Source organism: Vicugna pacos, chromosome 3, assembly GCF_048564905.1.
Source record: "Vicugna pacos chromosome 3, VicPac4, whole genome shotgun sequence".
Taxonomy (NCBI): domain Eukaryota; kingdom Metazoa; phylum Chordata; class Mammalia; order Artiodactyla; family Camelidae; genus Vicugna; species Vicugna pacos.
Window position 1 is genome coordinate 67,482,955 of NC_132989.1, and position 25,441 is coordinate 67,508,395.

A 25,441-nucleotide genomic window follows, 5' to 3' on the forward strand; every position below is an offset into this window, starting at 1 on the left:
AGTTGCAAGCCCTGAAATACACCCTTACACAGATCTTTCCCCTCCCATTATTTGCAACTGTGTGGCAAAATCACAATGGTAACAGAGCCTGCTTAAGAGAAATAATCATTGTTAGTGTTGAAGGCTGAAATATCAGCACCGTAGCAGCAGGAACCAAAAGAGTGGGAAACGCAGAGAGGAGGTATCATGAACATGGCCATGACCAAGTGTCCTGCCTCCTCCTTCTCACTATGCACCGTATCTTAGGCTTCCTGAGGGAGCAGTTCTTATGGAGCCTGGAGGACAGCCCAGATCATCCGTTGGTCACAGACCTGGCTCCTTTTTCCGTAAGCGGTAGGGTGTGCAAGGCACCGAGGGAGCCCACCTCACCTAGCTCAACTGTACCTCATCAACATCGGAACAGGTGACTCCATTCCCTGCGTAGCCCTCAGGGCAGGGCCCGCACTGAAAGCCATCTCTGGTGTCAGTACAGCGGACGCCGCGGAAACACGGGTTGGAATCACACCGGCGCACCGGGGGTGTCGGGGATGCCGGGGGTGCGGGGGGCACCAAGGTGTTTGGTGTCGGAGACTGAAAGCTGAGAGGACCTAGAGAAAAACAACCACCCACAGGTTTATTCACCGCCAGGAAAAGAGCTGATACAGAATGAAGTTTAGTTTCCCAATGAACTTCTTTTCCCTTCCCTCCATCTCTGTGCCAAACCTCCAGAAACCACAGCCAACAGAGCCTCACCCACCCAGGCCCTTCATCAGTTGGCTTCTGCTGGTCCAACTCAGAACGCTCCAGTTACTAGAAAAGCACTTACCACAAGCCTGGCATTCGGCTATGGTGTTTCGCAAAAATGATGTTTCCTTGACCTTTAGAAATGGGAAGGGGGAAAAAAAAAAGCTGGAGAAGGAGTACCTGATGTATAATCCAGGGATGGAAGAATCCATGTGTAGCAAGCTATTAAACATTTCTCAAAGGAGTGCTGAAGTAGCCCTTGGTGGCTCCCACTCCGCTTGGAGCTCTGGTGCGTGTATTACATGCCAGTCCCCCCTTTGCAGAGCCCTTCTAGCAGAGCCCCGGGGCAGCGGGCTGCGTGGGGCCACCCGAGGTCTGGCCCCAGGTCCGCCTCCCTGCCTCTGCGGGCCTGCAGTCCACGAGCTCCAACAGAGAGCTTCTCTTAAGACTGGGGCTTTCTGGACTGTGTGTCTTGCTTGTTACCTGCTGTCTCAGAAGATCCTTCACTTCTCCCAGTAGCTGGTTTAGTTGTGACATTTGCCCCAAGAACTGCCGATTAAAGTCTCCTGTAGGAATAGCAGAAGGTAAGGAGCATTCAGCCAATCACAACCATTTCTATGGCGACTCAAAAACAAATGATTTCCCAGAGAATCAGCATGACAAAAACCTCGGGTATAGGAATTTACCTTGAGGTCATTCATCTAATTCACCCCCAAAAATAATGACGATCATGCCCCTGACGAGTTAGTCCAAATTCCTATGAGTTATAAAAATAAAAGTGCAGGAAAAATATTTCTTGCCCTCGACTTTGGCACAAGAGCCTGGTTTCTGTAGATAAGTCCTGTGGGACTGCTCTAACAGCCCCCCTTTCGATGAGGGGACCCAGCTCATCCAGGGGCCTGGGGGTTTGTCTGTGTTGACGGAGGGGCGCAAACAGCCCGAGAGCCCACACCTGTGCCTGTGGCGGCCAGTGGCTCACTCTGCTGCAGGAAGCAGTCCTGCAGGCTGGCCACCTGGAACAGTGAGCCTCTCACCACCAGCTTCAGCTCTTCCAAGGAGTCCTGGAAGAAATGAGATTCATACCACACATTGCTGATGCCATTCAAAAGCCAATGAGCTTGCAGACGCACACAATTTTCATAACCAAGGAGGCCTGTATACTTGGGCCCTGACGTCTTACATAATTTTGTGGGTTTGCATTTTTCCTGAAGACTGTCAGCCCTATCCTTTTGACTGAAGCAAATACAGAAGTAGCCAGGAGCCTAGAAAAATGCTGGCATCGAATGAGGCCTGAGAGTTCAAGGTGACTAAGAGAAAAGGCTGTTTTCCTTCATGGTAAATAAGTTATTTTGTGGCCGGGGCCTCTTAAGAATTGTCTGTTTATGGAGTTCTGACTGTAATGAATAAGATACTGATCTCAATTTTAAACACTTATTGTTTTTAGGGCGTCTTGGCTCCAGGTTTTCAGAAAGTCCCTTGTTTCCTTGGATTATGAGAATGAATAAACAGTGGACTCTAGGATATAAATTTCATGTATTTTCACATTACTGGTTGGTATCAATCATTCATTGTTAGCCAGGAGGTCAATTTCCTCACCTTTATTTTGTAGTTTTTACTTGTACCCATTATTTTATACATATATGATGGAAAAAGTTTATGTTAACTGTCGACATAAAGTTATCATCCTTAGTTTAGAAATGAGCATGCTAAGTAATTTCAGAGGAACTTTTTTTCTGATTTTCAATTCCGCTAAATTAAGATGCACGCAGCCCCTGCTACATCACAGAGACCGTGTTGGAAGCAGACCGTAAACTCTTTGGAGGCTGGGCCATAATGGTTTTGCCCACTGCGGTGACCCTAATGCCTAGAATGGCCTGTTAATTGACTGACTGACTGACTGAGAAGGTGAACAGAAGATAGGGCACTGTGGTCATGTTGATAGTCAAAGGAGGTAGAAATTCTGAAGAAAATTGCAAAAAGTTCCATCCATTTCCGATAATCTTGTCATGGCTGACTCCCGGCTCTGACTTACTGGGTGGTGGATACTAATTTCTGAAATGGCCAGTGACACGATTTCTGTCATTCTGATTATTCGGGCTACTTTGGGGATTCAGAAATGAAATTTAGCATCTCTCTCCATCATTTTTTCTCTATATGTAAGTCCACACTAAATACATATACATCTCTTTCTCCCTCTCTCCAAACTTGGATTTTACCTATCTTGAAATTTCTGCTTGAAAATGCTCCCTATTTTTCAGGCACAAAGTCTAGTATCAGATTCATAGTTTTTATATTATTATCTAAAACTTCTCAGCATTCCTGGTTGTCATGGAAATTACCATTTACACTCTGCTTCTTTGTACAAAGGGGTCAGAACAACTTGGTAAAAGCACATATAATTTAGTTAAAACACATACAATAATGAAACAGAAATGGAAAATGCTGACTGAGATACAGAAGACAACAGTATGAGGCAGAAAAGATGAATATAGTGACTGATTTTGGCACTCACTTCCACATCAGATGAAATTCAGGAACTATAACCAGTTACAGTAATGATTAATAGAAAAGAAAGAATGCTACTTATTTCTTAGAAACAAAGTATTTCCTATCACAAAATTCTAAAAGAAATACGTGTGGCAATTTCTACAGTAGGTGCAATGATGTAATGAAAAAAATACCATCAACATGGCATAAACAGAAAACAGAGGTGATTAGACTTTTAAGGCCTCATGGAACTCAGCTGGCCGTAAGGTCCTTTTTGTCAGCAGGGATGTTCTAGAGGGACCTGTGAAAAATACGGTTCCTGGTGCTGGCCAATTTCCAGTCATTCTTTTCCACTTTCATTAAAAAATAATAAATAGCAACATTAGAGAAAGATTAAAAATAGATCATCCTATTGCCCTAAGATAGTTTAAAAATCTTTGCTATTCCTTTCCAGCTTTACCATTATATCCCCAAACGATCCACTTATCGTCTAAAGCAGCAGCGCTCAATTTTGACTTCACGTTAGAATCAGTATTTTGAAGAACACTAATGCCTAGGCATCATCCCTGTAGATTCTGGTTTAATCCGTCTTGAGGGTGGGCCCTCTACTATCAGTTTTTCAAGTCCCATAGTGATTGATTCTAATATGCAGCCAGAATTAGACCCACTCTCGACCTCAGCCCATCCTCTGCCTTCCCTGAGCCTCAGCAAGCCAGCTTTCCACTGCGGAGGATGGTTTGTGGGTTCCTACCTGTGCCCTCCTCTGGAAAGTCCTCAGTTCAACAGACCCCGGACTCTGGGAGAGGCCAGAAAAGGCCCTGGGGAGGTTCTGAATGGCGTCCACCTGCGAGCAGTCCACGTAGAGCTCTACAGAGCCGGCCCCTCGGTGCAGGTTGGTCAGTCTCAGGAGGACCCTGTGCCGCCTGCCATCAGCCAGCTGCAGGTTGTTGAAAACCACCAAATGTATCTTCCCATCGTTCTTCAGGTAACGGAGGATGGCTGGAACCAAGCACACAGACCAGTGAATGATGGGCTAAGGGGGACGGGGGTGATGCTGTGCTGAACAGCCTCCAGGTGACAATGACAAGGCTGGGTCAGTGGGAAAAAAAATGCAAGCAAGTCATGATCAGAAATGCTCAACGTCTCGTGTGCCAGGCATTGCTCTGGGCACTGCCAACCCACTCGGTCACTGAGGATGTTTTGTCCTCATGAAAAGACAGACAATAAGTACTAAATGTGAAAATAAAATGATATAATTCCAGACAGTGATAAGTACAATGACCGAGCAGAACCCGCCAAGTCAGCTAACGTCCAAGCAAGCTCCCGACGACACAAATTCATTAGTTCACCGAACATCTACCGAGCACTCCTAGGGGGCTGGGTGCTGCCCTCACTCACTGCAACGACGACGCGCGAGGAACGTGAAGCTCAGGGAAGCAAAGGAACTTGCTCAAGGATGTAGCAAGTGACAAGACTAGACTGAAACAGTGCGGTTTATTCTACGATTAAAAGCATGGTAGACACGCCGAGGCCTTTGTACACATATGGTGAGTCGAGTGTCATCTGTCATATCGGCCCTCAGCAACTCACTGTCGGACTTTGTTATAACAAAGCTCAGTCAGAAAACCAGAGGTACACATGGTTGCAAAGGAGGGAGTCGGTGGGAGATCCACTGTCTTAAACAAAAAAGACGCTCCCAGTATTTTGTTGAATGGAAAAAAGGTTATGAATCAGTATAGTTTCATTCTGAAAAAAAGAATTCGTAAGACCTGGAAGACAGACTGGCTAGACGGCCCTTCTATGACTGTAGTACAACACGACGCTTCCGGGAGGAAAGGATTGGTAAGACTTAAATAAATGTGGTATGAAGAGAAAGCAAGCAGATGCGAGTAGAAATTCTTGAGGTATTTTAAGTATGGGATACAACAGGAGTTTTACCCCTTTATTGAATATTGTTGAGAATTTATAATAGTAACTACATGGCTGGAAATTGGAGGCATGGGGTACCCAACAGGGGGGGAAAGTTGAGCCCAAACATATGCGCTATTTCAAGTTTTTAAAACGTCTATTTCTTTCCTTTTTAAAAAGAGCTTTGCACGTCTCTGGAGTTTTTAAGAGGCCAACGAAAACAGCACCTGGTCCACCAGACTTCAATCAGGTCACAGACACACATACGCAGGACCTTACTTTCGCTACGGCCATAACCTCTGTTCCTCAGTAACAGTTTAAGAGGATACACACAGCAGCTTCAAACAAATACCCTTGGTTTTTCTCCCCAGACTGAGATTTCTGCGGAATTCAAAGGAAACCTATTTTCATGGGCTTCTTGCCTGCTTTTAGCAGGCCTTCCAGGGCCTGTGGGCCATGATTTACTTTCATAAGTGACTTGCTAAGTTTAATTTTATACATAGTACCTAGTGGAGTGCTTTACACCCAACAGGTGCACATTAAAGGTTGTGAATATGAACTTCCAATGAATAATTAAACGATTGCATTGAAACCTTTTCGCATATAAATTAGAAAGTTTAGAGAGTGTTTAGAGCAATTCAACATCTACCGCAGGCAGCAAAACCGACTCTTGTGATCAGCTGTTATTTAAGGGTATGCTATACTTCTGCCTTGCTTTGTGTTCAGTGCAACACTGAAATGACAGAGTCCTCATGCTCTTAGATCTTGTGACAACAGCAGGAGGAAAAAAAGGAAAAGAATTATGGAAACTTCCATCTTCCCAACGTCTGTTACAGAAAAATTACCAAGTGCTTTGACATTTACCATGCTTCACACCTGATCCAGTAATTCTCATTTCTCTTATGGCTTCCATTTTTCATTTGTATTGTGAATTCCTTACTTCAGTGCTTCTGTATTTATTTTATCTTCAGAGCAGTAAGACTATCCCAGAGGGTAGACAGGCACCTGCTCAGAAAACTCAACACCTTCACATCAGTCACACTGAGTCTAGGAAAACAGCCTAAAGCTCTGATGCCAGGAGTCTGCAGCCAGGGAGTTTCGCTGACTTTCTCCAGAAGCAGCATCATCAGAGGGAAAAGAACAGACATGGTTCCCTTGCTTTCTCTGATCCCCCTTTCCCAACTCACCTCACCCAGTCTTAGCCCAACACACACACATAGCAGAGGGGAGCAAGACAGAGGGGAAAATACTAGCCAGTAGGACTGTCACTCCCCCCTCCCAGGAAGAGTGAAAAGCCCAGCTGGAAGCTGGAAGGAGTGGTCTTCTGGTCCACCCCACCTCTGCCCCTCACTGCCCAGTGAGCACCGCACACAGGACAACAAGGCTGCGTACAGCTCTGCGTCTTCAGCTGAGGCACATTCAGTTCTCTTGCTCACATCTCACTGAAACAAGCTGGCTTGGTGATTTCCACCTGGTTCTCTTGCAGTGTGAGTACCAAGAACGCATCTGATGAGATCTGAAGGTTGCAGGTCTTCAAATGGCATTTCTGCCTCTACTCTGTTGCATCTCTGGGTTCCTCTGCCAGATTCCTGACTCACCTTCCTGCTGGGGGTCTCTTTCGGTGCAATCTTTCCAGATTGACAGCTTGAGCTTCTTATAGGACTGCTCTGACCAAGTTATTGCCTTCTCAATGCAACACACAATGAACCAATGAAATCCTTCACTAGCTCCCAAGTGCTTCCTCATTAATGTCTATCCCAGGGCTGGCTCAGCCTTCCCGCCACCTTCCACGCTGCTGATAACCAGCCAAGCTGAACCACCTGTTCTAACAGCCCGCTGTCACTCCTCTCTAGCATTTCCCAGCCTCCCTCATCCTTTTCTTTCTGTGCAGAATGTTCTCTTCTCCATTGCTCTCCCTCCTACTTCACCATTGTTAGAAACCTGAAGCCAAATCTAGCTCAAACGCACCGAACTCCCTCTAGCCTTCCTTCTTCTTCCGCACGGCTGGAAGTCACCTGCCTCACTCCCTTTCTCGGGGCTTTTCTAGGTGTACTTCTCCGGGACTTGATTCCAGGCATGGCTCGGATACTTACTACCCATGTGACTCTGGGCCTGACATGTTCATTTCTGAAACTATCAAAAGGAGTTAATAAAAGCTGCCCTTCTTACTTCATTTTGTTTTCAGTGGTTGTCAAATAAAAACATGCAAAACTATGAACTGCTGTACAAATGTGGGAATTGGTATGTTCATTTGCATTTATTTCTTATCTTCTCTACTAGAACATAAATCTTTGGGACCAGGAATCTATTTCTTCCTAGTTTTCCCATATGCCAGAGCCTCTGAGAACAGCAAATACAACTATTTATTGAATGAAAAAAATGGATAAAATATTCATGTGTTCACTCTGATTTTTTATTTTTTAAAATATTTTTAAACTCTAGTTATTTAAAAAAATGTATTTAAAAACTTTTTGGTGGGGGTAATTAGGTTTGTTTATTTATTTACGTAATGGAAGCACTAGGGATTGAACCCAGGACCTTGTGCATGCTAAGCAGGCACTCTACCACTGAGCTATATTCTGCCCCTCAACATTCTGATTTTTTAAAATCCACAATCTTTTAAAAATGTGGGGAGCAGTTTCACTTGGTTTCTTTATATAAATCCTTTCCTTCCAAATTACTATCTTCGTGTACTTGAGAATTTGGAGCCTGTTTTTATGGCTACATTTCCATGCCTGGGGACCAGCCTGACAGGAAGCACGTAGCCTTGCCTGACTAAATGCCATCTCCATGACGGGTAGGAGATGAGGCAGCAAACCCAAGCAGTGAAGATGTGAAATACTGCTATCTTGGGAAAGAATTTTCAAAAGGTGCTTTTTGAAAAGTGGACTGGGTAGTCAGAAATATGATGATGTGTTGAATGTCGAAGCAATGAAGCAGGGTGCCAGCTCCAAAGAACTGGAAATGATAATATTTTGTCTGCTTGGGCAAAGGAGTTCAGAGAAACCCGGCCTGCAGGCAGCAAACTCAGAAACATCGTCCGGGGCTTTCTGCTTTGCTTGGCAAATGGTTTTGCTCTTTGGCACTTTTAACTATATGATGAAAGCCACTGCTGTCAACCTTTCCTCCCCTTCGTAAATAACTGTACATTAAAAAAAAAGCCTTCTTGCCAGTAATGTCCCCTGTGAGGGACGTTCTTCTTTGTCTTCACTCATCTTCATGCTCTATACGCCAGGTCTTTGTAACTTTAGTGCTTTGGAAATACACATAAAAGGTAAATCATCAAACTGCTTTTCCTCTAAGTAATCTAGGTGACTCCCAGGTGTGGCAAATGCAGTCTGTGTGTTTTGAAATTTTCTTACAGTCATTTAAACCAATGTAAAATTTACAGAAAACACACACGCACAAACACATGCACACATGGAGCAAAGAAAACACCCAGTGAAAGGAAGCGCAGCAATTAAACACTTAACACCTGCAAAGGGCTTCATGTTTTGATAAGTTATGAGGCATCACTGTACACAACTATCTGGTAGGCGACAGAGCTGTAAGTACACACGGAATCCCAAGGTCATGGCACAGGAGAGAGTTGCAAAGCAATTTCTTAAACGTCCATGGAACGCTCTCTAGCCTTAGTAGAGCCACAGAGTACCAGCATTATATAAGTCATCCAGCTTAATCTCTCCCCTCACAAATCCCTTCAATAAAAGTGCAGCCTCTACCAGCCCATTTCCAGTAACAAAGAACTCATTACTTTGCAGAAAAATCCATTTCACTTTTGGATTGCTCCCCAAGATTTTCCTAATTCAGGGCCAAAATCTATTTCCTCTGACTTCTACCAGTGTGTCCTAATTTTACTCTTCAGAATTACAGACAGAAATAATCTTATCCTCAATCAAAATGATATTCTTCAAATATTTTAAGGCAACTTTCATCTCTCTATGTCTTCTGACTCCTTTATTTCTCCAGTTCCTTTTAACTTTTTGACTTTTGACGTGGTTAAAAAAAAAAAGGGAACCAGAGGGGTGCTGGTTTGGTGACTCCCAAGGTAATCTCTGACTTGACAGGGTCCCTGGGAAACACGTCCACAACCAGACACAGTACTCTAAGATGTGGCGGGACAATTAAGAGTACATTGGGACTGTTAGCTCCCTTAATCTGTCCACATGCACATATTAATGAAGCCTAAAATGTATGAAGCTTAAAGTTTATGAAGCTTTTTTAAAAAGTTGCATCCGTATATCTGTTCATTCATTCATTCAACAAACATTTTTGAGCAACTAAGTGTCAGGCACTGAGCTCAACACTGGCTGGTTCTTCATGTTGTTGACTAGAGCATTTAGGATAGGGTCTCCCACATTCTCTATGTCTGCAATTTACTTTCCACTCCTAGAGGATGGGTTGACATTTATTGTTGTTAAATTTCATCTGATTGTGACATATTGTGTCAGCCTGGTAGGATCTTGTAAATCTTGATGATGGCATCTGACATATTCAACTGTCTTTTCCAGCTTTGTGCCAATTGCAAACATAATAAAATATTGTCTATGTTTTCACCTAAGTCACGTATATATTGAAAAGTTCAATGCCTGGGGTAGAGCCTTGTAGGAAACCACCAGGTATTTTGCTCTAAGGCAATTTACCAACCCCTAACAGTACTATTTATCTAGTTCACTTTTTAAAAAAAAATATTCAGAAAGGTATAATGGGTGACTTCATTAAAGTCATTAAAAAGTGCATCATGATTTATTTTTAGTAAACCCATTTGTCTTCAAATAATCCTAGCTTTCTTTTCCAGGCAATTCCAAAATGTGTGAATAATAACACAACCCTCTGGGGGCTTGTCTGAAAGTTTACTAAAATTCTTTCCACTTTCTGCATATGACCACTTTATAACTGAGCTTGTTCAAGGGTACCTCTTAAGAATACTGTGAAAGTTTGAAAGGAAAATGAGTGTTAAGCCTTTAGCACAGCCCTGGTTCCTTGTAAGGGCTCCATAAACACATATATTATTATTAGTGTTTGAGGCATCTCATTTTTTCCCCTTCATTATTTGGTTCAGAATTCTAGTCTTTAAACTCCTCCGTCCCTCTCAAGCTGTATCTCTTTTTAACCTGCAGGCTTCAGAACAACTACTCTGAACTATTTGACATCTCCTATCATAGGCTTGACTGGCTCTATTCTATTCTCCAGAATTCCTGCTAATTCTTGGGGTTCCCTTCATTTCCACAGCACCAAGTTGTTTCCACGTGGCTATCAAATCAAGACTAAAGATGCAAGGTAGGTGGGTATAGCTCAGTGGTAGAGTGCATGCCATGTATGCATCAGGTCCTGGGTTCAATCCGAGGTACCTCCATTAAAAATAAATAAATAAACCTAATCCCACCCCCCAGATTTTTTTTTTTTAAGACTAAAGAAGCAGTCTTCTTATGCTTTTTCTGAAAGAGGAAGCTTCATTAAGGTAAGCCAAGAATTCACCAAATCATCACTTTTGGAAGACAGTTGCCTAAATACTAGAGGTGTCTGTCTCTCATCCAGCCATCCATCCATCTATCCAGCTAGTACAAGAACCTGAGATTTACTGAGCTTCACAATCTAAGCAATGTTATACTTTATGTAAGTCAGTTCTTGCAATCAGTGTGGGAAGCAGCTATTATCATTCCCACTTTAATGATAGTAAATCGAGGCTAAGAGCGATTCAGAGCTGTACTCATGGTGACACAGTTGTTAAGATTTTTAACTGTAACTCAAACTCGGGATACTAACTGGAAAGTTGCCTCTATGCCAGATTCAAGAAAATCATCAACTATATCTTCTACCAAGCCAGGTGGTTTCTGTAGAAAGCTTATTTCTACCAAGATCGTACCACCTGCTTTACTAGTAGTCTGATAGAGCATGTCTATCAGAAATACTACCTGTATTTCTCTTACAACCTCATCTAAATGATCTTCACCACGCATCCATTTAAAAAATGATTCTGAGCCAGAACTACTATGTGACAGATATCGTACACCTTTAGAGTTGCCACAATAATGTATGTCTTTTTTGTTTGTTTTAAACAAAGCTACTTTTCTCAGCCTTCATTTATCCTATCCTATCTGTTCACCAGTCACTTCTTTGTACAGGGCACAAAGGAGCTACAGGCTGCAGTAAACACACAGATGAGTTAAGAGATGCTCAGTTCCTGCCTTAAGGGAGCTTATACCTCCTGGAGTAAAGATCTGTAAGTCATTCACACAAGGCAAACTAACAGCAGCGCCTCCTCTAGAGGTACAAAGTCACAGAAGGGAAGGTGTCAGAAGGGGTGTGATTTCAGTATCTGGCGATGGTGCAGGGCATGTCCTGGGGGGAGCAAAGGGCAAGAGGAAAAGAACAGACAAGGGGAGACAGCATGAGTGGGCCCAGGGAACGGTAGTTAGTCCACCCAGCTGAAGCACAGGCGGCACAGTGGCTGGAAGGATGGACAGGTTGTCAAGGCTGGCTGGGAGTCAGGCAGTGGAAAGCCCTGAATGCCCAGCAGGGGTGTATGCACTTTATTCTGTTTGGGATGGGAAGGCACTACACATCCTGGGGTCAGGCCTACCTTGACCCAGTGACGAGTTGGCCATGGTAGGCCGACTTAGCAGAGCGTGAGAGTAGAAAGAGATCAGTGGCAAACTCATTCCTTGTGGCTGTTATGAGACACACTTTAGTTTCTTGTAGGAGCTCATCTAGGGCCCAGACAACCAAATCCTGCTCTTTGAAACTGTACAGTCATCGTCTCCCAAATTATGGCCTTTAATAGACGGAAAGTTCTATCCTATTTCCTACTCCGGGATTTTAAGTCACTAGAGATACATCTTAATCTCCTGTTTCAGTCTTTTCTATGCAAAGCAACAGCAGAGGAGGTCAGCTGAGCCTTGACATTTGAATAAAGATGGGGGCTCAAATTCTAGGCAGATGATTCTCCCACCACCGTCCACAATCACGGCAGGGGTGCATGGCCACATGTATGGGCAGGCCACTCAAGAGGGCTGCTCTCTTGCTCTTCGTCCGTCCCCTGCTGGGCCAGTCCCTGCTTCACCTGCACCCCACTCACAAAAACGTGCTCGCTCCCTGCCGCAGCCAGTGTGTGTTCTAACCCTTAGGCCAGAACGGCTCTGCCTGCTAGTTTATTAAAGGGAGACATCTGCTCTCATGATGGTCATTCACCTGAGGGGTTGTGAAGGCTGTGCCCCAGCTGCTGGTTTCCCTGGTAACGGATGAGCCAACCTGACATCTATTTCCCCATAAAGGATAGCCTCCTCCTCCCTAGCAGAGGAAAGACCGCTGCCTTGTCCTGCCTGCCGGGGTGGGGTGTCCCTCCAGGACTTTGTTTCAGACATGTAAGATCCCCTACCCAATAAACCGCTGACGTCTCTGTTGCTGTTTCTGGGCTCCTTCTTCAGATTCAAGGCTGGGCAACCACAAGGCATGTAGGCCTGTGGGGTGCAGCTCCAAACCACCACTGAACACGTCAGTGAGGAGCCACAACCACATGCCACGCCTTTTCCTTGGACCTGGAGGACCCAGCGACCACCCTTTCTTGTTCCAGTCAGAATGGGCTGCTGCTCCTTTTTTTTTAAAAGAACTTTCAGACTCACCAGTGATGGCAAATCTGTACTTTTTCCTATTGCTCCAGTGAAATTTCTGTGTCAAATTCTTCAACTCTCCGAACTCTAATACAAGTATAAATTCCTCTTTGTTGTCTGAGAATTGTTATTTCTGGATTCTCTAAGACTCCCTTTAAGAAATATTTTTCCTAAGACTACTTATGTTTCCTAGTAGGTTGGCGGGTAGAGAGGTGTTCACAATCCTTTCCCCGTCCTTCCCCTCTGACGTGGAGATCAGCTGGTATTCATAGCTGACTCCAATGACTGGTGATTCTTCAAAAGAAATACACCAACAACCCCCTTACCCACCCATCTACCTGCCCACGTGGCCGGCACTACCCCGGCCTATCCAGAGTGAACACAAAGAATCAGCTCAAGGGGTAGGGGAGAGCGGAGTGGTAGAGCACATGCTTAGCATGCACAAGGTCCTGGGTTCAATCCCCATCACCTCCATTAAAAAAAATAAACCTAATTATCTCCCCTCACCACCCCCCCCCAAAAGAAAAGAAACTAGGCTAGACTCAAAGACCAACAACAAAAAAAACCCAAACCCCCCAAGAATCAGCTCAGGGGAAGTTGCTTTTTTTCCCCCAGGCAACAGATTTTCCACAATGGCCAATTTAGAAATAGAGGGTGAGATCTGGTGAGAGTGAATGGCTAGAAGCAGTTTTTCACTCTACAGAGGGCCTTTCAGCCACTAAGCTGAGTGAGCTAAAAGGAAAGGCTTTCAGTGCATCTAAAATAGACAGCTGAATGAGAAGCTACTGCTCTTGAGATGAAGCAGGGTGGTTTTTATAGATCACAAGCTGAGTAGCTGGCTTGTTGGAGGATAAGCCATTCCTTCAGTAGATGGGAGGAAAGATGGGGCTGTCTGAATCAAGGCCAAGAGACAGGCGAGATTACGTCCCATCAGGGCTGAAAGTGGAGCGCAGGGAGCAGGAATGGCTGAACCATCTGCTGAATCACAAAGCAGGTCCCTGACTCCTTCTATAATTTGAAACTTCACCACAGCCCCTGAGAGCCCGTGAGGAACAGACAGAGAAAGCAGACTCGCGCGTGAGATGGGAGGAGGGAAGGAGGATACTGGAACTTGACATCAAAGCGCCCCTTTCCTTTTTGCTTTTAACTCTGTAGTCCTATGACAGCTAAGAAGTAGGAACTTCTTTGAGCTTCTAACACTTGCAGATTTAAGTGTTCAATCACAATTAGACTCAGAGTCGGAAGCACTCGAAGTGTCTACTTTGTAAAGCAAACTGAAGAAAATGGAATATCTAGCCAGTCTTTTTTTTTTTTTTTATTAAAAGCATGAGGCAGCACGAACGTGTATCTGTCACATTCCTCAGTAAGCAGGAACAGGTGTTGTCCCCAGGGCATGGGTGGAAGAGGAGATGAAAAAACAGTGACCTTTCTCTTTGGAAGGCATTTCTTAGCACATGTAGGAACTCACTTTGACAGTGAAACATCTGACAGCGGAAGGTCCAAACAGGTGACAGTCCTGCGTCTACTGGCACAAAACGGGCAGAAAGGTGAGCTGCTCAATTTAGTTCTGCCGCTGAGATGTACTGTCTCCACCAACCCAGGAAGGAGCTTACAGAGCCAGGAGTTAGGTCTGCTAAGCCACATGCTTCCAAGGGAGCATAGGAATAGTGTGGGTGGCTGTTCTGGGCTGAATGTGCGCCCCCTAAATTCATGTATTAAAGCCCTAGCATCCAACATGATGGTATTAGGAGTGGGACTCTGAGAGGGAATTAGGTTTAGACGGGGTCATGAGGATGGGGCCCCCGTGATGGCATTAGTGTCCTTATAAGAATAGGAAGACGGAGCTCCCGCTTTCTCTCCACAGGCACACACTGAACAAAGGCCATGTGAGGACACGGTGAGAAGGTGGCTGTCTACAAGCCAGGACCTGGGCTCTTACCAGGAACCAAATCTGCTGGCACCTTCATCTGGGACTTACCCATCCCCAGGACTATGAGAAGTAAAAGTCACCTAGCCTACAGTATTCATTACAGCAGATCAAGCTGACTATGACAGTGGCCTAATGTTCCTGGGTCCAGAAGGACACGAGGAAGGGAGGATGTCAAAGGTTATTTTGGGTACAAGCAATTCTTTATTTTTTCCCCCAGTATCAGCTCACCCTCACTATATAAGTAAAAGAATAATCAGAAGAATTTGGTGTTGAAAACAGAAATGAATGGTGGATGGAACCATCCTAAGGAGAGGAGACCCCAAATCTTGGAATAGGAAGAGAGGATTTTTAAGAAAATGATTTCTGCAAATTTGCTCACCTTTGTTTAAGCGTCCCATCACAGTAAATTCAAAATATTTGCTGTTGTCAGTTGAAGAGTAAAGGCCAAAGATGGTGGCTGTGCTTTTAGCTTGCAGCTTGAAGGTGGAGATCACATAGAGCTCGTTCAAGGTGGGGTCTGCCAGGATCGGCTGCAGAACACTTGGGTTCAGTCTCTGGCTGGCGGACGGGAGAAGGTCAAAGACTGGGGAGAAGGAGGAGAAAGGGATCATTAGTGAAAGATTTAACTTTGGGGCAAACATATTTTTTGGAGGGGGACAATTTGATAGCAAGCTATGAAGTAAACGGACATTGTCATCGTTTTTCCATATTGCCAAACTTGCCAGGTCTTCTTTATCACTCTTACAGTGGCTGGACATTTGAACCAGAGAAACAGCACAATATTCATCACTAGGTTACAGCCCCCAAGAGAAGAGGAAATCTGTAAACGCAGAATTGCATTTGGCTGAAGAAGTGGCTCTGAAAATGCCCACTAGGACAAGCAGATGAGAGCATCCAAGTCATTGTTTCTCTCTCTCTCTTTTTTTAAAATTGAAGTACAGTCAGTTACATTATGTCAATTTCTGGTATATAGCATAATGTTTCAGTCTACATACATATATTTGTTTTCATTATAGGGTTCTACAAGACACTGAATTTAGTCTTCTATGCTATACAGAAGAAATTTGTTCTTTTAATCCATTTTACATGTAGTAGTTAATATTTGCAAATCTCGAACTCCCAATTTATCCCTTCTGTCCCCTGGTAGTGAATTTCCACCTTGGGGTCCCTCATGTGCCTCCTGGACCAGAGCCAACTGTCTTTTCCTCGTCAGGAATAAATGACACGGGGAACACAGCAGAAGGCATGGATGTGGTGGGATAAAGTGTCAGCAAAACAATCTGCCACCTTTGTGAGACTGAAGTGTTCCCTCTGTGCATTTACAGTTCCCCAATATTTCTCTGTTAAGGAATCCCGATGTAGAAACAAAAACAAAACAAAACAAAAAAAACGTGGCTTCAATTTCTTGACTGTACCCTGACTGATAGAGTTGGTCTACAAAAACTAGATGTTGCATTTGTATTTGTCTAAGTTACTTTTGATCATGCCAGCAGCACTTTCTCTCAAACTTTATGAAAGCTATGAGAGAGTATGTCAGTTAATTTAAAAGGCAAAGGCCAAATTTGGGTAGTACTCACTAGAAGTTACTTAGTATTTCTCTTGATTTATGCAAATATTGTTTAAACAATTCCACGGTCTGTGGGAACCTCAGCCTCCAGAGCTGTCTCCTGGATACAATAATCTGGTTACTGAAAAGGGTCATAGTATCCATAATTAATAAAGAGCTCTTACAAATCAATAAAATAAGCATCCCAATAGAAAAATGGGCAAAGAACATGAGAAAACAATTTGCAGAAAAGGACAAAGATAAACAAGCATATATATGTGTTCATATGCTTAACTAATGATGAAGGAATTGCTAACTTAAACAATAAGATATTATTTTTACCATCAAATTGGAAAAACAATAAATACAATAATACCCCACTGTTGGTGAGGATTCAGGGAAACGGATACCTATCTACTGGTGGGTAAGATATAGACTAGTATAAATATTTTGAAGCCAGTTTAAACAACAGTATCAAAGGCCTAAGACATTCATGCTCTTTCATTTAGTGATTCTACTATAGGAATTTATCTTTAAGGAATAATGGATTACATGATGATTTATTTAGGTACAAGGAGATTCAGCACCAGTGGTAATTCTAGAATTTCTATTTAGGAAGGAATTAGGCAAAAACCTAATTGGGAGAGGTGAGAGACCTGGAGCTGTGCCGGCTTCGCACTTTGTTGCAAAAACATAAACTGTCCTTGGCAGAGACAGGAGGGCTTGGGAGCGATTATGGGGATTTCAGCCATCCCAAGCCATCCTGGGGCACTGCAAATGTTCAACAAGTTCTTCAGAATATCAGAACCCTGGAAACTGAGTGTCCTATATCAGAGCAGGATAAACGAATTTTGGTCCACCCGAAAAGAGGAATACTATCCATTAAAAAGGGTAAGGCAGCGGAATAAAACTTAGATATGGAAAGATGTTCATGAGCTATTACGTGGAAAAAGATTATAACACTGTATATATATGTGTGTGTATATATATATGTATAACATGATCCCATTTGAAATACATATTTGCATAGAAATAGATATGAAAGATAATACAATAAAAGGCTAACATGAATAGTAGTTATCTCTGGGTTGTATAATTATACATTTTTAATTTCCTTTTCTTTTGCTTATTCAATTTTCTATTTTTTGAAAACAATAAATAGGTACAGCTTTTGCAAGAAAAAAATAAATAAAAGTTATAAAAATAAACAGGGAAAAACCTAGTTACTAAAGAGTGCCTACTCTTTCTAAAGAAAACCTATCTTCAGATGGGGTTTGTGCTGTTCCTTTCATGTGCACCAAGGACCTTATACAATAACAAATTTAATACTAGGAGTGTTAGAAAGTAGAATTATGATCTTTCTAGCATCCCACATTCTCTAAACATGAAGACTGCTGCCTACTGTACTTCAAAAGGCACACGGAATTTTTAAGTTTCCAGAGAACTGGAAACTTGACATTCCCACTAGTGAGGGCAAAGGGAAATAAAGCAGTATGTTTAAAAGTTCTATTCATGACAAGGCATCTTCAGAAAAGAAATGTGTGTTTAAGGAATGGGACCTGCATGCAGAGCTAAACTCTTGGTATTCCTGATTCTTGCTCTGACCACGATTACTTCATAATTCAGCTCAGACTAAATTTACCACATTCAATCTGGATGGCTTGTCTAATTCACTGGCTTCTCTCTCAAGAGGCAGAGTTGGGATTAGTTAGTAATGAGGTGGGAGAGTGTTTTGAAAAGGAAATGAGACACCACAATTTTCTATTAATGTTATTACACTTTAGTAATAGTGCCAGGATCAAAGCACAACGTTCTAGTGTGAGAGGTGAATCACTGCTGCCAATACTGTACTACCGTATGAAAGTCAAACACATGGTACTAAGAGCAGCAACACAGCTCAGAGGAAACAGGAGGTAAGCAAATTACTCAGTTGAGTTGATAAACACAAGATTAATTCAATAAAAGAATCTATCAGAAATTTAATCAGATTACCTACGGCAACTAAATTAGCTGAGTAATTTGGATGGTATAGCCTTATTTCATATTTCCATAAAACAGGCATCTCTAAGAAGCAAAAATCCACACCTGCAACACACCATGAAACTGTGTTCAAATGTCAAGAACTTATATAACACAAAATATTATACCCCTGAGGCCAAACCTGTCTAATAATGTCTGCAATAAGAAAACTTATCAATTGTGTTTAAAAAGCTTCCCTTCTGACACCAAAAGCAAAGGCAACAAAGGCTAAAACCAACAAGTGGGACTAATATCAAATGAAAGCACTTCTGCACAGCAAAGAAAACCGTCAACAAAATGAAAAGGCAACATACGGAATGGAAGAAGATACTTGCAAATCAAATATCTGATAAGAGGCCAATATCCAGAATACATAAAGAATTTATACAACTCAATAGCAAAAAACCCAAACAATTAGATTTAAAAGTGACAGGAAATCTGAATCAACATTTGCCCAAAGATATGCAGATGACCAACAAGTACATGAAAATATGCCAATACCACTAATCATGAGGGAAATGCAAATCAAAACCACAAGATAGCACCTCACACCTGTTAGAATGGCTATTACCAAAAGGACAAGAAACAGCAAGTGTTGGTGAGGATGTGGAGAAAAGGGAAGCTTCGTACATTGTTGGTGGGAATGTAAGTTGATGTATGGAAAATACTATGAAGGTTCCTCAAAACATTAAAACCACAGGGAAATATACACAAAATGTTATGATAAATCACAGAGAAAAAAATGTGACAATGAGTGTGTATATGTCCATGAATGACTGAAAAATTGTGCTGAACACTGGAATTTGACACAACATTGTAAAATGATTATAAATCAATAAAAATGTTAAAAAAAAAATAAAACCAGAACTACCATATAATCCAGCAATTCCCCTTCTGGGTATTCACCTGAAGAAAACAAAACCATTAACCTGAAACAATCTATGTACCCCCATATTCCTCTAAGCACTATTTACAGTAGCCAAGACATGGAAACAACCTAACTGTCCATCAATAGATGAATGCATAAAGAAAATGTGGTGTATGTATATGTATATATGTGTGTGATACACACACACACAGTATTATTTAGCCATAAAAAATAATGAAACTTTGTCATTTACGACAATATGGCTGGACTTTGAGGCATTATGCCAGGTGTAATTAAGTCAGACAGAAAGACAAATGCTGTAAAATCTCACTTATATGTGGCATCTTAAAAACAGAAGCAAAAACAAACAAAAAAGAACAAGCTCATAGATACAGAAAACAGATTGGTGGTTGCCAGATGCAGGGGGTGGGGGAGTGAGAGGGTGTGAAATGGGTGAACAAGGTCAAAAGATACAAACTTCCAGTTATAAACAAGTAATCAGGATGTCAGGTGCAGGATGGTGACTATAGTTAATAATACTGTACTGCATATTTGAAAGTTGCTAAGAGAGTAAATCTTGAAAGTTCTCATCACAGGGAAAACACTTGTGGCTCTGCACAGTGGTGGATGTTAACTAGATTTAATATGGTGATAATCTGCAACGAATACAATTATCAAACCATTACGTTGCACACCTGAAACTGATATAACATTATCTGTCAATTATGCTTCAATTCTTTAAAAACCCATTGCATACTTTCGTATCTCTCTAGAAGCAAAGTCACAATGAATAAATACTGTAAGCTACAACATTTAAAACATTTCAACCCAAACTAAAAGCAGTACAGTATGCTCTGAAATCACAATTCTGGTTGCCTGGTCTGGCATCAAAATCAGTTATTTGGTAAAATGCAAAGTTTAAGGGCAATTACTGCAACGGGAGGGGAAGGGACCTGAGAACACCCGCACAGGCATTCTTCATTCTGGCCTCCTAGAAATAACAGTTTTCACCTTAAGTGGTGCGTCTCTTCCAGCTTTCCTTAGTCAGTAATTAATCAACCTCGGGCATCAATTTCAAACAGATGAAGGTCATCACTGGATAGCCAGTTAGAGCCTTAAAATCTTTCCTTGCTGAGAAAAGCTTCCCTTTAGTCTTTCCAAAGTTCTGTTTAAGTTTAAGTGCTTTCTGCCCAACGGTTATTTTCACCCCACTTCACAAAGGGGGGTTGAAAATTGATTATCCAGGATTACTTATTGAATTTTTACCCCTTTACAGACAAAGACTCATATCTCAGTCTTTCCGGTTCAATTTACCTCTAGAATCAAGAAATCAAGCCAACTCCCAAAGGAGGCTTTGGGGTCCGAGCAAAGTTGGAGCAGAAAAAGGCGAGCGGCCGGGCGGTAGAGTAATACCGCACCTTTCTTGGGGATGTGAGCCTCAGACTGAGCGAACATCGCTCCCGCCTCATCGAAGGATTAAGGATGCAAGGGCTGAGGAGAGGGCCTGCCAGAAAGAGCCTCAGAGGACAGAATCCGCATTTCACCCTTCTCCTGACAGGACGCGTTCGAGGTCTAGGGCCGCCCCTAGGCTCGGAAGAAAACCCCAAGCCTTTGCATAAACTGAAAATAAGTTTTTCATCCCCCAAATTATTTATCTCCGAAAATTCTAATCTCTAATTACTCCAATCACAATACGCTTTGACTCGGGCCCCAGACAGACAGAATGCTGCCCAGCGAGGCCCCAAGAGCCAAAGGCCGAGCAGCACGCAGAGCTGGTCTCTCCGTTCGCCCAAGGGGACGGCGGGCTCCGCGACCGTGACCGAGGGACCAGAGTTCGTGGCCCCCGCCCCGGCTCGCGCCCACTTACCCTGCGGGGTGGCCTGAGCGCCGCCCCCCAGCCACGGCTGCAGGGCCAGGTGCAGCAGGAGCAAGGCGGCTCCTCGCGGGGCCAGCATGTTGGCTTTTCCTGCTCCCCGCGGGCGCCCGCGAGTCACACAGCAGCGGGGGTCCCGCCTGGGTGTGCGGGCGGCGCGCGGCCCCTGGGTCGGGCTCCCGCGGGCGGCGCAGGTGAGCGCAGGGCGACGAGCGGGCTGCCGTCGGGGGCGGCTCTCGCGTCCTGGCGCCGCAGGGATGGGTGCGCCGGCGGCTGGGCTGGGCGCTTTATGGTCTGGCCGGCCCGGGGAGGGGGAGGGCCCAGGCGGGGGCGGCCCCCTTGGCTGGGATCTCCTCCCACCGGGAAGCGTGGGGGCGGCCGGAGCTGGGAGCGTGGGCGGCGGACAGAAAGGCGTGAGCACTGGGACTGGGGACGCGAAAGATACCCCGGCAAGCCGGTCTCGGGGTGGGTGGGCGTAGTCGCCGGCCCGGGACCGGCGAGGGGGTTTAGGAGGATGGGAAGAGCGAGGGTGGGCAGCAGGGGGCTGGTGGGAAAGTGAGGACGCGCAGGACAGGGTAGAGATGAAGGAGAAGAAAGGGGCAAAGGAGGAAGGAAGGAACACTGGCCCGCTAGCGCTAGGCACCATCAGTCTCCTACCTCTGGTACTCCTTTTGTTTTCCAAACAGAAGAACGTTCTTTGGACAGGCTTTTAAGGCCCATCTTGGATTCTTTTCCCCAAGGAACCCTGAAGGATCTCCAGGAACGTCGCCCCCTAAGATGGTCCAGAGAACAATTGGATTCTTTTATTTCTTCAAGCTTGTCTTGAATACTTCAGATGTTGACTTTTTCCCATCAAGTTTTGAGACATAAACAGTGAATGTTTCAAAGTTTTTGAGTTTTTAGCAGAAGTAAAACACATCTTAAAGAATCCATCCAGACAGAACCATTTACAGGATGGTAGCGTTTTATGGAGAATTTATTTTCAGTCCAGTTTCCGAACACTCTGCCCACTTCTGTTTCGCCTTCCCAAAAGGTTCCATGTGACAGTTTAAAGCTATGGTGGTAGGACCTAAAAGAGACAGAAGGAACATAAGGAATTACTCTTCCTCCTAGGCAAAGCTCCCTAAAAATAATGTGGATTAACGAGAGGAAAAAATATTTCAGAACAATGGCAAACTTTTCCCTCTTAAACAATCTTGACTAATGGAGAAAACCCAGCGAAGTATTTATATCCCTATTTTTAGGTCTCAGAGAATCCCACTTCAAAGTTTAAGAAGCTGTCTGCCACAAGCTGGAAGATTAACTCATTTTACTCCCAAACTGCTGGAATGACCCTTCGCTAATTATGATTCCATTTACAGCTAATGACCTGGAAATTTGTGAGCTAAATTCAGAGCTCATTTCTATTTGAGGTCTAACATAGTTCTAATCCAGGCTTCATTTAATGCCACATTACACTAAAGTCACTGTATGGTGTGGACTGCCATATGCCTATGTTGTGAGAGAGCCCCGAAGAGACAAAGGGTGCATGTTTCCAGCAATGTGACTACACTAATGAGATGGATTAGACTAGAGACTCTTCACGTCTCCAAACAGTGTCCTCCGGAGTGGCCTGGGTTGGAGGGGGCTCCAGGCTCCCAACTTCTACTTTAAGCACAATAGCTTTCCTTGTATAAGTTTTATACAATGGATTTTAGAGTAAGTTATTGGAAGGCAGATACCATTTTTTAAGTCATCTTTGTTTAGTCGTCTTTGCCAGGCATCCCCTAATCTAGCAAATTCCCATCAAAATGGCTTAAACAAGTAGGCACATAACGAATTTTGGTTGAAACTGGATGACTACTAAGTGTAATTGAGCAACAGAAGGATCAGATGACTTTCTGCTAGCCTAAGGGAACTTACAATTTAGTTTTGCTTCTAAAAGAGACTGCATTTTTAATGAAGCCATTCTTTGGGGATTCTCAATCAGCTTTTTCTTCCTATCCTCAGAATCAGGAGGAATTTTGAATACAATAAAATGCATTAAATTGGCTGTGAAATATGTGGTAAAGGAAGAGAAAGGGTTAATCAGTTTATTTTCTGTGCCACCTCATTAAAATATCTGATGTTAACACTTAACATACTGAATTTTAATTTAAGAATGTATTAATTTACTTAACTTCTCCCCAGTATCAGACTGTGAGCTCTTTGGCACGCTCTCATTTATTTTTGTAGTCCTAATTCTGAGTACAATGCTGGTACCTGATAATGAGTAGCTCATTGAACTGGCTTTCCTTCTCTGAGTACTGTAAAGCAGGATAAGAGGCTGTGATATGTTGCCATCCATTCGTGCCGTGGATTGCAAAAGCAGTCTCAGCGCTTCTATACAGATCCTTTGCTTTCCTGTTGTAAGCCTAGGCTTAGCCATGTAGCTTTCTTGGTCAATAGGAATTTAGCAAAAGTCCTACAAGCAGAAGCTTTAAACGTACTTGTGTGATGGGACTTGCTTACTCTTTCACACTTGCCTCTGCTGTGATAGCGTGGTCGTGCTAGCCCGCTGGAGGATGAGACACGGTGCAGAGCTAATTCACCACAGTCATCGTAGGCAAAGCCACCTGAGAGCAGGTGACAGCTGCTGACTCACACAGGTGGGTAGATTCAGGCAAGATCAGCAGAGCCCTGTTGTTGACTCCAGACATGAGAGCAACAAATGTTTATTTCTGTATGCCATTAAGATTTGGGGGTTGTTTGTTATGCAACATAATTATAGCAGTACGATGTTATTGTAGCAACTGATAGACTAGGTTTCATTCCATTTTTAACTGTTGTAACACAGAGTATTACCCCATTTTTGATAATTGCTGACAGCTCTCAAGCTTCACCATTCCCCTTCCTCTTGGTCCCACGTCTGAGCAAGTTGATAAGAAAGCCTGGGGGCTCCTTCCTTTGGTGCTGGTAGGGAGTTCAAACTGTGCAAGCCCTAGACCCTGCACGGGAGCTCCCTCCCCAGCCCCATCCCGCTGCCGTCCTGAAAACCCCAAAGCCAGTCTCCTTTCCCTGCTCTCTCAAGCCATCCTCAGACCAGCTGGGGAACCCATCCTACTCTCACCAGAAAGCCTCGCTGTGGGAGTAAGATACCTTTTGAAGCCATTTTGCTGCTGGGAGTAGGGCTCTCTCCTCGTGCGCCTGTTCTTCAGGAGTGGGAGTAGGTCCTCCTATTACAGACTGCTATTTGGCATAGCTGAGTAGAAGCTTTATACATATTTGTTAATCGATATTTGAATAAAGTTAGTTTTCATTAGTTATGTCAAGTTTTCCAGTTGAATTCTTGAAGGGAATCGACATGGAAGATAATTCTTACCATTTAAAGACAGTTTAAAGGGAATATGGTTTACACTCTAGCGTGTGAGGACATCCACCCCACAGCACTGGAGAATGTGGACTTCGGGCTACTATTTAGTTTAGTGTTGATAACAAAGGGGGGTTCTTGACTAAGTGACAGGAAAATAGCTTCTCTAGCAACTAGTTAACACACGGAAGGGCCTAGTAAATGAAGCAGGGGACTTTTGATTAGTGTGCAATTAAAATTAAAACCTTTTTTTCAGAACTCAAAAAAAGATACTTTAGCAATTAGGCACTGAAGATCAGTGAAGCAAGAAAAGAAGTATGTAAAATCACTCATTTTCAATCTCACTAAGGGTCTAAGTAGACTATTAAAAAATTCTCATTAAGCCTCTTTAATATACTTTACTAAATACTGTGTAAAAATTCCTTAGGAAAATAGCCAAAAATGCAACTGTGAGGACATTAATTACAGATAACTATGTCTACCCAACTTGAAGGCCAGAGAGTTTGGACAACTGGCATTTCTTAAAGTAACTGCTCTGCTTCATTAAAAAATACATTAATCCATCCAAATGGTGGTTTCTGCAATGTCTAGTGGTAACAGTGACTACTGTGCCAGGAGAATCCCAAACTTAGTGCTGGATGTCTAAATGTATTCGCCGAGAGAATATGAAGCAAAGTGCAATGAAATAATAGGGCATGAAGCAAACTTGCAAACTACACTAAAATTCTATTCATTTGTGTGTAAGGAGTTTAGAATTGGAGATAATTTGATGGGAATTGGATTGACATTCATCTATGGAAACAAACAGTTTGTAGGCAAATTAATAGTATTACTTGAATTCCCAAGGGCATATTTAACTTTACTAAAAGAACTAACACATGAAGGATTTTAGTAGTTAACTGTCCTCATGAAAATTGGTACTGCTAATTATAAATGAGCCCTAACAAGTTCGTAGAGGAGCTGGAGAGTATATATATATGTATTTTTTTTCCAACTTTAATTCTAAAATTATGTCTGTACTGCCATCAAATCACTGACAGAAGTGTTGAGTTAGAAAGAATATTTGCCTATCAATCATGAAATCTTAGAGTTTCTTCTCATTAATCAGTTATCCAACAAATAATTATTATGTGTTTGTTCATTAATTCA

At 43.1% G+C, this 25,441-nt stretch overlaps 1 protein-coding gene across 1 annotated transcript in view; it reads right to left on the reverse strand.

The window, feature by feature from the left end:
• Nucleotides 1-21,247, reverse strand: part of THBS4 (thrombospondin 4) — a 41,840-nt gene extending 20,593 nt beyond the window's left edge. The window contains exons 1-7 of the mRNA XM_006197608.4: nucleotides 20,959-21,247; nucleotides 15,038-15,241; nucleotides 3,962-4,209; nucleotides 1,676-1,784; nucleotides 1,207-1,289; nucleotides 806-857; nucleotides 385-587 (exon numbers count right to left, since the gene is read on the reverse strand). Of these exons, the coding sequence (XP_006197670.1) occupies nucleotides 385-587; nucleotides 806-857; nucleotides 1,207-1,289; nucleotides 1,676-1,784; nucleotides 3,962-4,209; nucleotides 15,038-15,241; nucleotides 20,959-21,046 (987 nt within the window). The 5' untranslated portion in view covers nucleotides 21,047-21,247. The remainder of the gene's footprint in view (nucleotides 1-384; nucleotides 588-805; nucleotides 858-1,206; nucleotides 1,290-1,675; nucleotides 1,785-3,961; nucleotides 4,210-15,037; nucleotides 15,242-20,958) is intronic.
• Nucleotides 21,248-25,441: the final 4,194 nt, after the last annotated feature.